Genomic DNA, 13,821 nt, shown 5'->3' with positions numbered 1-13,821 from the left:
TCGCCACTGAGCCAACTCCAATGGCCACGCTCCAGGGCTTGTCCTACCAGGGCTGAGCGTGGCCATGAAGACCACTCTGGTTTGCTCTCAGCTGGGAAGATGCTGGTGCTAATAGTATTTCCCAAGTGCCGATGACGTGCTAGCACTACAGATGGGCTCCCGCAGACATCACCTCCTCTCATCCTCAGGACTTCCCCTGACGTAGGTGTATTTATTTCCTCTTAATAGAGGAAAAAACTACTGCTCAGAACAGCAAAATCCCTCACCGCAGGTCACGCCATCAGTAAGGAACAGCTGGATGACCTCATCTGTGATGGTTCTGCCTCTGCCCTGATCTCCCACCTGTTCCTCCTGCTCTGCAGTCAGCAGTGGCATGAGTCACCTCAAAACTTTCTGGGACAAAGGGAAGCATTAAGGAAGGAAAGAAGGAATGAGGGAGGCAGGGACAGCCAGCTGGCCCTCGTTCTCATTACACTCATCATCTCCTCCCCCACGGCCTCGCCTTGACAAGAAAAGGCCCAGATGGGAGGATGCAAGGTGGGGATGGCATCGCCTCCCTCTTCTACCACCTGTGCTGCTTCCAGGGAACGCTCACCTTCAGTCTTGATTTTAAGAGCCGTTCGAACCAAAGCAAAGAGGGTTGCATTAAACATGACTGTCCCATCACTGTTGAGAGGCATGTTCATGGCAACGAGTCTCTGTAAACAGAAAGAAAAGTTTCTTAATAGGATGCGAATGACTGATGACAGCTGTATCCCTTCCCGATGTTTATTCTGTTTATCCCTCATCTCTTTCCCTCAATTCAATACAACAGCCATTTGGGGAGCACCTACCATCTGCAGGGCTCTGAGATGACAAAGATTAAAGCTTTAGTCATGAAATGCAAATGCTGGCACTCAGATGGTGTGTTTTATTTTGTTACCCTTAATTGTTGAATCAACGCACTGTTCCCGCATTCTTCTCTCTTTCTCATTAACCAGCTCTCTCTGTGTCTTGGGGTCAGCTCTCCATCCTGGGCACATCCTTAAGGCTGTTGTGAGGGTAAAATGATGTGCCAGATACAACGAGCCAGGCTCAGGGCTTGGGATTTAGGTCCTCAACCCAGAGGGTCCATGATCATTCCTAACACAGGGAGTGTCCTTCAAGGACCCTGCCCTGGTGAGACCATTGTGTAGTGTTTTGTACAAGTCCATGTGCTTTCTCCGAGTGTTTGGTCTTTCAGACTAGGATCCCCACTTCCTGCTTCTCTTCTCTCTCTCCTGGTCCCTCTAACACCAGCACAGAGAGTTGGAGAGGACTTGGGTTAGTGACACCCTCTCTGGGCCCCATTTACCTCACCTGTAAATGCAGATGACATGCCCACACCAAAGGGGCTGCCCATGGATTAAAGGAGATCATAGACACGAAGATTTCAGCCTGGTGCCTGGCACACGGTGGGTGCTAAAGAAGTAGTACTTGTCATTGTTAATAGTTTCAAATTTCTTAATTTTGGCTGACAAGGTGTCCCAAGAAAAATATTTTAGAAACTTTTTCTCCTCCCTATTAATGAATTGGAATCTTGTGTTCACATGACTCATCCTATCTAAATTCCTAGTCCTATTGCCAACCATCCCCATTTCCAAAACCAGCAGAGGCAGCCAGGATAGCCTGGACACTCATTTGCTTTTCCTGGCAAGTTCCTGAGTCCATAAAACGGACCACTTGATGCCTTAAGGACACTCAGATCCTTTACATAAAAGGGTCTGGAAATGCGAACCCAAGACGACAGCCATGAGCTAGAACCTATCCTGCTTTTAGATAGCAGAAAAGAGGCTGGTACTGGAAAACTTAGGGAAAAAAGTCAATTTCTGCAGCTTATTCTCTGTACCCACATCCAGAGTCCAGGCTGAAGAGAAGCAAGGACCCAAAGGATTTGCCAATGGGGCTTTCTGAACTTGCAGGGCAGGAAACGAGGAGCTTGGCTCAGAAGAGTTCTTTGAAAGCCCGAAATACATTGCAGACTCCACTCTTACCTTGGGTTCTGTCTAGAGCTGGCCCAGGAACCTGGAGAGGTAAAACCCCTGACCACAGAATCCCCCAGGATCTGTGAGGGGAGGGGGCCAGTTGTTGGGCAGATTGGCTGGATTTCTATAAGGTAGAGTTTCAACAGGCAAATCTTGCATTTCTCCTTTAAAAAGGGGAATCCTTTGAGGTTGCAACAACTGACACAACGTGGGTCACTGTGAGCTCTATGGAAGGAAAACAAATCTCAAGTATGGCTCACAGAGAGCATGGTCTGATGTGAAATCTATGGAAGCCGGGTAGGAGATCTGGATCCATCCCTGAGAGGCCGGATGCACGTCTCACCAGGAAAGAAGCCCATGCCCAGTGGTTACCACAGAGCTCTGGCAGCAGAGGGGCCACGTGATCCATACATCACCACATCCACCATCACAAAAGCTATGAAATGTCCAGGTCACCAAATTTCCTCCATTCACCTTCCTAAGTAGATCTCTATGCCATCCCCTCCTCTCTATCCCCACTTTCCTACCCTCACTCATGGCCCTTGTTACTTCACACTTAGACAACTACAGCAGCTCTCCTGGGGGCTCTCCCGTCTCCAGTTTACTTCTCATTGCCAAGAGTCAACTTTCTAAAATGTAAGTCTACTCATGCTTCTTCCACGGGACTCAGCATGGCATAGAAGGCTTCTCACAGCTACACTCAGCTTGTGCCTGTGCCCTTCTGCCACTTTCTCTTCTGTTCTAGCCACATCAATGACTCCCCATCCTCCTGCTTCTGCATCTGGACTCTCTGTGCTCCCTTTCTGCAATGACTGTCCTGCTCTGACAAACTCCTACTTCTCTCCTTCTGGACCTGATGCAAACGTCACCTTCCCCCCATCCACCCAATGACAAATTACATAATTCCCTTCCTATTCTTATGTTGGCTGACAGGCTGTCCTAAGAGTTACATATCTGAGAGCTCCTAAAGGACAGGAACCACATATTATTCATCTCTGCAGCCCCAGCGCCTGACAGAGTGTCACTTAGTAAGTGTTGTTGAATGAAGCAGGGAGCCCCTGCAAGAGAGGCTGTCAGACACACAACCAGGACACTTACCTTACAAGCTACTCTGTGTGGGCACAATTTCCCAAACCCCAGGGGAGGCTGGATGCGTCGGAGCAGAGTGACCACATCAAGGTGCTTGATCCTCCCCCTGGAGACAAAGTACGACATGAGGTCCAGGTCAGTTGGCCTGAGCTTTGAGTCCATCCCACTCTCCATGAAAACCACAGCCAACATTCCAGAAACAGCCCACACAAACCAGATGGAATCCTTTTCAACCTACTTTGCCTCAGGGTCATATTCTGACCATATTCTTTTGAATTCGTCTAAATGGTGAGGCCCCAGAATAGACCAGTCCCGGGTCAGATAATCAAAATTATCCATGATGACAGCCACAAACAGATTGATGATCTGAAAAAGCAAATCAGAAGGAGCGGGCTTTAGCTGTAGAGGGATGGATTGGGTTAGATCCTAGTAAGTACTTCCTAATTATAAGGGTCATGAAACTTTCAAACCCATTTCTCCAAGAGAGGCTGTAAAAACATTCCTTCTAGAGCATGTTTGAGAAAAAGGCAGGCTTCTAGTTTTCCAAAATGGCCTTGGTGTAGTCCCAGGGGAAGAGAGGGGATGTATTATCTAGCCTTCTGAAGTACACTGCAGTTTTATAACTTCATTGTCACCAAATAACTCACACCCTTAAGTCACTGCTACGTGTGGTGGCTTTGAAATTTTTATACAGGAATCAGCAGCCTAAGAAACTGGGGTGGTGACTTCCCGAAGCCGATTAGTAAGCACCAAATCCCTGCTCACAACAAAGGCGGTAGTAACACTCGCCTAATTAAGCAAAAACCTCCCACTGCCAAGTAGAGGGTACAGTGCTCATCAACATAAAATACCCCATAGCGATTTGACGGGGCAACATCATTGGTCTGCATCCCAACTGCTACACAAACATCTGTCAATCGAGAGGAGGAGCTATTCTGATCACTTACCAGAAATGCGCAGAGCATGTAAAAACTGATGAAATAAACAATGGCAAAGTTGCTCCCACACGTGTATTCCTCCCCGGGGTTGTAATCCGACTCCGGGTCGCAGAGCTTTCCCGGGAGGCAGGCCAGCATAATTTCCTGCCAGGCCTCACCTGTCGCACACCTTTTTTAGATTAAGCAAGGAAAGGGCTTTAGTAGGGGAAGGAGGGATTTGAGGCTTAGACTTTTAAGGAATTTTAAGAAAAAATATTTTTTTTTTTTTTTTGTGAGGAAGACTAGCACTGAGCTAACATCTGTTGCCAATCCTCCTCTTTTTGCTGAGGAAGATTGGCCCTGGGCTAACATCCGTGCCCCTCTTCCTCTACTTTATATGTGGGACGCCTGCCACAGCATGGCTTGATGAGCAGTACACATATAATCCCTAGGTCCATGCCTGGGATTGGAACCTGCGAACCCCAGGCTGCCGAAGCGGAGCAAGAGAACTTAACTGCTACACCACCAGGCCAGCCCCAAGAAAAAATATTTTTAATTAGAGCAAAACCTAATTTGGGGAAAAGCCAGTCTGAATTAGCAAAAATCTGAAATCCTTGCTTATTTTCAAATGCAACTTATCTCAGTAAGTGGAGGCCCTGCTACAACTCCCTTTGATTTATAACAATCATTTGACACAGGTACATCAATTCTTTTCTATAAATGGATGTTTGTTTTTGTGTCTTCTCTACTTTAAACACTTACATTATAATTTTTAATGATTATTAATCATTTTTTAATGACCTAACATCTGACAACTTCATTGGTTTCCTGTTCAATTTTGTTGAAAGCAAAGAACTGGAAACTACCTAACTTGCGAATGACTTGGTATCTAGTCACTAGAGTCATTAGAAATTACTTGTATGATTTCTAGAAAGTTCTCTCACTTTGAGGTACCTTGTTTACAAAGTTAATTAACTGGGGTAAATCCCACAAAATTTGAATTGCACATCTTAGGATGTTCTCCGTTGGCTGTGCAAAAGGCCTCTACATTCCTGTTAAATGTCCATGTTTCTGGTTGTGTTTAAGTACATGCTCCCATGCATACGCATATGTCCTATAACTCTCCAGGTGGTCTTCATAGACCTACTAACTCCCAAATGGATAAATCTTAAGCCAGTCACAATCTGAACGACCACAGCAGTTTCAACAGTCCAGCAAAATTCCTCTGTGACTGAAATGCTAGGGTCTCTGTTTAAGAATACAAACAAACACAACTGGGATCAACCGGGAAAGGCCACACTGCTTTAACAACAGGTGTCCTCTGTCACTCTGGAGCCCAGAGCTAGAAACAGGACGAGCCAGACTCAGTTACCTGAAGAGCAGCAGCACCGCCTGCGGAAAGGTCTGGAAATTGTTGTTCCTGTTGATCTGGTTGTTATCTCTCATGGCAACTTTCCCAAACATCTAAGTGGAGAATTATTAGGAAAAAAAGAATAGATTTTGTCATACAAAGACAACCCCATATGTGAATTTAGAACTGATTCAAGTTTGATTGGCACTTCATTCATTCAACAAACATGTGCTGGGCGCGACCGTGTGCCGGGCACTGTGCTAACCACTGGGAACACCGTGAAGTCAGGCACATTCTCACCTCAAGGAGTTCCTACCCTGGGGAGGACACAAAGGTGACTAGACAGGCTACCCCTCCTGATAAGAGCTGGGAGGGTCCAGCCAGCCAGGGAAGCACAGAACAGGCTCACATATCTGAGGCTGGAGGCTTGGGCCAGGGAAGGCCTCTGGGAGAGTGACATTTAGGTCCAGAACTGAAGGGTAAGTAGAAGCCTACCAGATGACAAGGAGGGTGAAGAGTGTTCCAGGCAGAGAGAGCACCGCCTGCAGAGGAGCAGAGGCGACATGCACAGGTGCACCAGGAAATGAAAAGATTGAGTGTGCACAGAGAGATAAAGGTCAGGCTGCAGACAAGCGTGGGGGACCGTGGGTGGGAGCTTGTGGGCTTTACCTTAAGGGCCAGAGGAAGTCAGTAAATACTGTACTTGTGGGGATTATAGAAGCAGACTGACATTTTAGAAGACTGACGCCTGGCCAAGCCTCTCCAGAGGACCCATGGTGGTATGTGCAACGTGGTTTACGGTTCCCTGAGACTACTCTTGTTTTGTATGAGAACATCGTGTCACACAAGACCCTTCAGGGCACACAGCATCACATGCTGCTGAATTACAGGGGCTCATGTGTGCTGACTCTTTGTTCATAACTCCTGAGAAGATTCATAGTAACTTGCAAGTGCTTCTAGGCTTCACAATAAGAAAATAAGCACAACCATTTCCCCGCGCTGGAATACTTCACCTCTGTCACTCACAGCCCTCCCTTATCTGAAAGACGGCATCTGAACCAGCGGAGCATGTGGCGGAGAGGCCAACCAGGAGGTCCAGCGCCACACGCTGCTCGCCACCTCCCTTTCCTCCTGGAGGCTCTGCCCCCTACTTACCCACTTCATGTTAGGGCTTAGCTGTTAATGAAGCCCACTCCCTTTCCCCACCCCAAGAGGAGCTGGGTAGTATCCTGCAGCCCCTCAGCCAGGGTCACAGAAAGGTCTGGTTTCATGCTTCTTCCTAAGGGGTGCTACTGAGGCAAGATAATAGTTCCAGTTCAGCCCTCACCACAGCATCTGGAAATAGTTTGTTTCAAGTGAGAATCTCACTTGGTTACAAGAACCATTTCCTGATTCCTAAAATCAGCTATGTGTTTTCTCAATCAGTTGACTCTCCCAAGACTCAGACTGGAGATGAGGGGTACCACTAACTCCAGCTTTCTGTGGCATATTCCAACCTCTCCTTGCTTTTCTCAGCCTGGCCCTCTCTGGCACAGGCTCTTTCCTGTGGAACTCTCCTACGGAGCCACAGCTTTCTCATCTCCATATCTCTTCAGCAGCCAAGGCATTTCGCTGAAAAATCATGACCTTGTCTTTCCATTCCACCTCACCAAGGTACATCTTGCCACAGATTTGGGGCTACCCAGCAGAGGGGACCCTGGGAAAAGGTGGCTGGAGCTTACCTGCATGCCGATAACTGCATAGATGAAGAACAACATGGCTATGAGAAGGGCGACATATGGGAGCGCCTGGAACAGAGGAAGCACGTGGCTCAGTGCAGGCCTCTTGCCCCTGTGACTGCTCAGGCACAGACTGAAGACCCACGTGGGGCCACATGCTTTTCTTTTCCGTGTTATATTAAAAGGACATCAACAGTGAGGAAGGACTTTTTAAACCCCAGCCCAGCACCATGACCTCAGTCCTGAGTATACCAGCCACATGCACACCTAGTGTTATGAAGCTGCAGGCAGGATGTGCTTTCCACAGTCATTAACGGTGTATCCTAACCCTAAACAGTGTCAAGGCAGACACATCACTCTCATAATAATGTTTAAATTCATCACTGGATCTCTTTGTTGAAATTATCACAATTGATCAAACCATTCCAGAACATGGACGTTTAGATTGCTTCCACTTTCTTTTGTGGGCATGTTTGGGGTGGGGGCGAGGGGCTATTGTAGATCATGTTGCAAAGGAACACCTTTATGCAAAATCACCTTGTGTCTGCTGAAGTATTTCCTTAGGGTGAAGTCTTAGGAGTGGAATTACTGGGTCAGAGGGGAAGAACCACTTTCTGGCTGTTGCTGTAGAAAGCAAGACACCTTTCTTAAAATGCACACTTTCTGAAAGGACCACAGAGTTGGGGGTTGAGCTAGGGAAGAAAACAAGCTAGCTGGGTGGTTGCCAAGCCTGGGATCTCCTTAGGAATGTTAAATACAAGTAGATGGATCGGGTTAGACTCCTGGTCCTTTAACCAATGTTTCTCAACTGCTTTTCTACCTTATCACACGTGACAGAGATGTCCATGTATATGGCACACCTCCACGGAGTGCCCAGACTGTTAAACTAATGCCAAGCACATATGCTTAAAGCATCCACTTTCTCTCCTACCCAAGAAAGGTCATCAGAAAGCCAGTGGCTAAAAAACTTTCCGACGTGTGCCAGCTCTGGATCTGTGACTACCAGCCTGGTCTGGTGCAGTAGCACCATCCTGACAGCTGGACTGGTTAACAGAGTCCCACAGGGTTCGTTTCAGGCTTTCCTCACCATACCTATATACATTTTCTTCCTAGATTACCAAATATTTAGGGATTTTGTTGGTACTGTTTCTCAGTTTTCATGAACCACTACTCTGTGACATGAATTTATCTATAGTGACCAAATCTTTAAAAAAAAAAAAAGTTTAATAATTTCTTTAAAAGTGAGTAAGAATGACATTATTGCACGAATTCATTCTATTTTTATAGCAGTTCAATCAGAAACTTTGGTATTTTATATTAATAACAACTGTCTACGATTTCATTTCTCACCAAGACCATAGCTCACCTGTCTGAGTCCCCCCACTTCGCCCGGCTTCTCTCACAGCTGCATTCCCGTTCCTCCTACAACCTCATTTTCCCCAATAGGACTTGTGATTTTCCTTCATTGAGTTTTTGGATCTACCTCCTTCCCCAGATGCGATCCCTTCTCCTCTTTATGTGTTAAAATCCTTCCCACCGCAGAAAAATGCTTCCTGGGATGCTGACACTGGTTCCCTCAGAGACGGAGGGTGGCAGTGTGAACTCTTTCTTTATACATCTGTGGATAGCTTCATTTGTTAATGGGAATATTTATGACTTTTGAATTAAAAATAGTCAAATAATAAAGAAACAAAGATTCATGATTCACTTTCTGATGTTTGTGCGTATCTACAAATTCCCTATGTGGGTGCACCTTTTAACAAGAATCTGTACCCTTCTATAACCCAATGGATTTAGTGCAGAAGACTAGACTATCTGGGTAGGGTCCTGGAAGGTACAGGAGAAGCCAGATTCTGTTCAAGAATAGACGAGAAACAGGCTGCACCAGCCTGGAGAATCATAGATGACAAATGAGACTTGGCTTATGCCTAAATGTCCTCAACTCTGTAATCCTTTCAGGCAATGGATAACCTGGAGATGGTGATGGTGTGCTGGCTTAGGCGAAGTGGTCTCTGATTCGTATCTAGATTAGTTGACAGACAGGACTGTTGCAGCCTTACGAAGATAAGCCATCCTAGCAAGAGGCTGTTAGGCTTCCAGGGATCTGCTGGGACCCTCACTCTCAAACATCACCATTCACCACTGGGGATTCGGGGGAGGACTGAGGAGCTTGGAGGCTCCTCATCTCTATCAGTGTTGGAAATGTTGCAGATCTCTCAGCTGCTGGTCCTTACTGCTTTCTTTTTTGTTTCCTGTAAGCAAGTAATCCTATCTGATTTACCCAAGTAATGCTGGTTCCGGGTCTCTCCAGCATTCCATATTCTCATGTTCTCACGTGACTTAGGTGGTCACAGTAGTCACGCAGAAGGGAGTCTGGATCCTCCACGACAAGGGACAATCACTGACTTACATACGATCTTCAAAGACAAATAGAGAAGCCCTTGGCATGGCTCTTACCTGAAAGGACTTAATAAAAGTCCACAGCAATGTCCGGATGCCTTCCCCCCTGCTGAGAAGCTTCACCAATCGCATCACTCGGAAAAGACGGAAAAAGGTGATGGAGATTCTATTGCTCTCTTCAGAGTTCTGAAGGGTTATCATGGAGAGGTCAAACCCAATGGAAAGTAGAACATGCAACACTTTCAGAAAAACAGCAACAGATGCAAACAAAGGTGACAGAGGTAAGAATTGAAGATGTGTTTCTAGGGCCTTTTCACCTTAAAAAGCATGATATGAAAGGAAAAGTTACATGCTAACAACACAGGGCTTGGAAAACTGCGTCCACACAGCACATGCATGTCCACGTGGTCTGGTGTGTTAAGAGGAGAACGCTGGACTGGTCAAGAGAACTGGACACTAATGACGAATGCAAACCACTGCAGACACCGTTCTGGAAGGACAATCATGGAGAATACAGAAAAACTAGTGGAAAACTCGACATGGTCAAATAAACTCAAGGAAAAGGCCCAGCCCCTGGGGACTAGTCACTGATCTTACCCCTGGAGTAGCAGTTGGGACAGGGACATTTTCACTTTCAGTTGGCTTTAAGAAATCAAAGATTGAAAATGCATTAATGAACCAGGAATAAAGCAGTGGTTCAGGAGGACATACCCTCCCCCTTTCGAAAAATTTGTGGTTAATGTCCTAGGACCACACGCCTGCTCCCTCCCTGAGAAAAAGCCAGGGGCACTGCTTGGAACTGGACTTGAGGTTGGGGAGCCATTGACACAGGCGCCGACATGTTACTTTCTAATGCACAGCCCAGGACATGCTGCTCCAAGGCTGACAGACATCCAATAAAAGGTAATGCTGCAAGACCTCAGTGTCCCTAAAAACAGAAATGCAGAGAGGGACTCTGCTTCTCATGGGGAGATTGCTTAGGCAGGACTGTGGGTCTCAGCAGCAGGCCACTCCTAACTCTGAGGAACAGAAGGACTCTATCATATGAGGCAGAATCGGGGCACCTGCTGCAGCCCACAGACCTCCTGGACCACAGTCTGTTCTGGGGTCGCATGCCTGGGCAGGATGTGTTCGATGACGCCCTCTCAGACAGGGCTGCCGAGGAGCTGGACAGACTGAGTCAGTGTAAGTAGGAGAAGAGGCTGGTTTCCCTGCAGAAGCCTTCACGGCCCAACCTACAGCTCAGACTGCTGTCAGAGAAGAGAACGCTCGGCTCTGCACGTATCTCGGGAAGAAACAGCTCAGAACCAGCTCACCCTGAGCTCCAGCAGTTCTGCCTCCTCTGCAGTCTGGCTGGGTTCCTGTCGCTAGAGCCCCAGGGTGCAGAATCACAGCACTCATCGCCCTATATGCACCTGTCACCCCCTCAGGCTGTGAGCCCCCAGAGGGCAGGGACCTTGCCTCACTTTGCTCAGTGCCCAGCATGGTATCTGGCACTTATTAGGTGTCCAATAAGTGTTTAAGAGAATGCTAAGAGGTTGTAAGCAAACTCTAACAAACATCAGGAGGCATCTTTAAACTACACAGTAAGGGCTGAACAGGAGTTGGGAGATGATGGCCTTTCTCTTCCCTTCAGTAGGGTCACCCCCACTGAAGCAGCTGGTTTACCTGGTAACCAACGAGGAAGGAGCTCTTCTAGTGGGGGGCCCAGAATGTCTGGGTGCAGCCTGGAGCTCCTAGGGGGCCTTTCTGCATGGTGTGTCTGTACAGCGAGGGGTCTGTGTGCATGCAGGGATGTGCACGCTAATCTGATGGGTTCTCTTCCCTGGGGATACAGGGAAAGTAAGGGCTCCATTCTCAGATCTCACTCTCATCAACAGCTGCCTCCTGACATCAAACACAAAATTCTATAAAATTCATAGAAAATAAGGAGGTTGGGCACATCATATCACAAGCGAAATTTAGCAATGAGAGTACGAACCCAGGACTAACAGGTTTTGATAAGGTTAAAAAGAAGTCCCTGCTTCACCTGGGATGCTCAGAATGTGAACTCTCAATGGGTTTGTCCAGCCCAGGGTCACTATTTTTATTTTCTTCTTCTATTATCTCACCTCAAAACAAATAACATCTCCTTAAAGGGACAGATGATGGTTTTTAACTCAAGACCTTAACAAAAGAAGGAATTCGTTTTCCAAAGTTCTCACTGTTTCCCACACCATCATCCCAAAAGCTGTGTGCAGGGAGGATTCAGTCTCGCCCATGCAGCTGGAGGGTGAGGGTGTGTGTGTGTGTGTGTGTGTGTGCGTGCGTGTGTGTGCGCGCGTGTGCACGCACGCATCTTTGTGCCGATGCTCAAGGGGACCAGAGTGTGCATAAGACAGAGCACTCTCCAGTATACTTTTGAAATGTCCATAACTTGTGTGTTGGACCTGTAAGAGAATAAGGAGGTCTGGTCGGGGAGACACTCTTTCTGGCCACCGTCTGGCCCAGGCCTCTTTTGCCTGCCACTCCCTATCCTGCTCCAAATCTGACAGATCTTGCACCACCTCCTTCCTTGCGACGTGGCCAGACTGACTTTTGAAGTGCACATCTCTTTCTCAACTGATATCTTTGAAGTATGACAAATCTTGGGCTATGAACTTGAAACCCTGGATATTCTTTTGTTTAAAAAAAAACAAAGATAAAGAGGAGACAGCATTTGTGAAGGCACAAGGCAGCACAACATGCAAGAAAGGCAGGAAAGAGCAAATGGCACACCAAGCTGCGCGCACCCCTGTCCAGCCTGTGACACTTCCCCTTTCCCCACATGCCACACTGGGCAGTGAGGACCGCTGCAGGGGAGGATGTCACTGGTAGCATTGGGGGACAGTGCAAGTTGCCAAAATATCTTACAAATTGGAGGAACTCTGAGGATGGCTTTGCCCAAACTACAAATGCCAGCCTGATGAAAAAGCAGGCCAGCTCTCACTCTGGGCTGCACACTGGAACTGCCTGGGGATCATTAACACCATCTGATGCCTAGGTGCCACCCCAAAGATGCTTATTTAATTGCTCTGGGGTGTGTCTGAACTTTGGGGGTTTTAGAAGCTCCCAGGTGATTTTTATGTGCTGCCAGAGCTGAGAACTGCAGTCTTACACCAGGGTAGAGGTAGGCCATGTCTTCACCTGGTCACCCACACCGGCTAATTCCCTTTAGGTCTGGAGTGGCCAGAGAGTGGAACCATTAGAGCTGAGCAGTGGGTTCTTTTGGAATTGATGAGGGTTCAGTCCTCTGATGAATGCAAAGAGATTAGACTCCATCCACATCTTCCTTTCAAAGGATGGAGGCGGCTTGGAAACAAAGGGAGCTGGTAAAGGGTGGAAATGGCACATGAGTGAGCTGATGCTCTGCTGGACTCCTGGCATCAGCCACAGGACACCCCTTAGAGGACATGAGAGTGAGGAAGGACGCACCCTCAGGTAGCTTTCCAAAGACAGCTGCTAGAGGCTGCGTGATCAGTTTTTAAAGAGGGAATCCCAGTGTCACCTCAGGGTTTGGACCAGATGACCTCAGTAGCTCCTTGCACCCCTGAGATGCCACATACTTCATCTGGGACCCCTACATGGAGATGGCCACTCAGCCTCAGGAGGCCAAACTCTATGCCAGGATCCAGAAAGCTCCTTCGATCCCTGGGGCTCTCCTGAGGTTCCTTCCAGCCCGTTCTCACAGGCTCCCAAGCAGGCTCTTGAGATACAGGCTTGGGGCCAGCCCCCTGCAAGGAGGCAAACAAGCCCTGAGTTCCCACGTGCAATCAAATGGATCAGCCTGCTCTTTCCGCATTAATTCGTACCTTTTCCTGGAAAAGCTGAGAGAATTCAGGCAGGAAGCAAACCAGCATCCCAGAACCAGGTAACCTGAGGCATCCCGGAGAGCCCAGTGTTTTGGGGGAGGCTCCCTCTGACTACTTCTGACCTGGCATGTAACAACTCTGGGAGGGAAGGCTTCTGTATTTGGGATTGCTGAGTCTGTGTCCAGAAACCAGCGACCCGGTCCCTAGAAAAGGGTCAGCATACAGAACGGAGGGCTGAACAACCTGCCCACAGGTTCAGAACAAGAAGTTGAGTGCAACTGTTGGCCACCTGGTCCAAACTGGGTACCTGAGAAGTCAGGGACAATCCCTGGGAGTGACATCCTACTGACTTTTTAAATGCTCTTCAGTAAGTGATAACAAGGCAGACATGGCTTTTAAACCCACATTTTGCTTTCCCAGCAATGATGATAATGGGTAAAGACTAAATGTCAGAGACAGCCATTCCCAGGTTATGGAGAATAAGATGCTAGGTCATTTCACCATTCAAGGAAC

The 13,821-nt window shown here is 47.6% G+C and overlaps 1 protein-coding gene across 8 annotated transcripts in view; it reads right to left on the bottom strand.

Annotated features, from left to right (window-relative positions):
• Positions 1 to 13,821, bottom strand: part of CACNA1D (calcium voltage-gated channel subunit alpha1 D) — a 340,557-nt gene that overhangs the window by 31,975 nt on the left and 294,761 nt on the right. For 7 of the 8 annotated variants that reach the window (XM_087431185.1, XM_087431184.1, XM_087431186.1 and 4 more), the window contains 8 exons: positions 10,076 to 10,120; positions 9,536 to 9,664; positions 7,082 to 7,147; positions 5,382 to 5,473; positions 4,040 to 4,199; positions 3,331 to 3,458; positions 3,102 to 3,198; positions 596 to 698 (listed from right to left, as the gene is read on the bottom strand). In XM_087431185.1, the coding sequence (XP_087287311.1) occupies positions 596 to 698; positions 3,102 to 3,198; positions 3,331 to 3,458; positions 4,040 to 4,199; positions 5,382 to 5,473; positions 7,082 to 7,147; positions 9,536 to 9,664; positions 10,076 to 10,120 (820 nt within the window). The remainder of the gene's footprint in view (positions 1 to 595; positions 699 to 3,101; positions 3,199 to 3,330; positions 3,459 to 4,039; positions 4,200 to 5,381; positions 5,474 to 7,081; positions 7,148 to 9,535; positions 9,665 to 10,075; positions 10,121 to 13,821) is intronic. The other variant, XM_087431187.1, reaches the window with a different exon arrangement.

This window comes from Ceratotherium simum, chromosome 5 (assembly GCF_057802395.1).
Source record: "Ceratotherium simum simum isolate JZ-2026a chromosome 5, ASM5780239v1, whole genome shotgun sequence".
Taxonomy (NCBI): Eukaryota; Metazoa; Chordata; class Mammalia; order Perissodactyla; family Rhinocerotidae; genus Ceratotherium; species Ceratotherium simum.
Note: the sequence above shows the minus strand (reverse complement) of the source record. Positions and strands in the feature narration are given on the sequence as shown.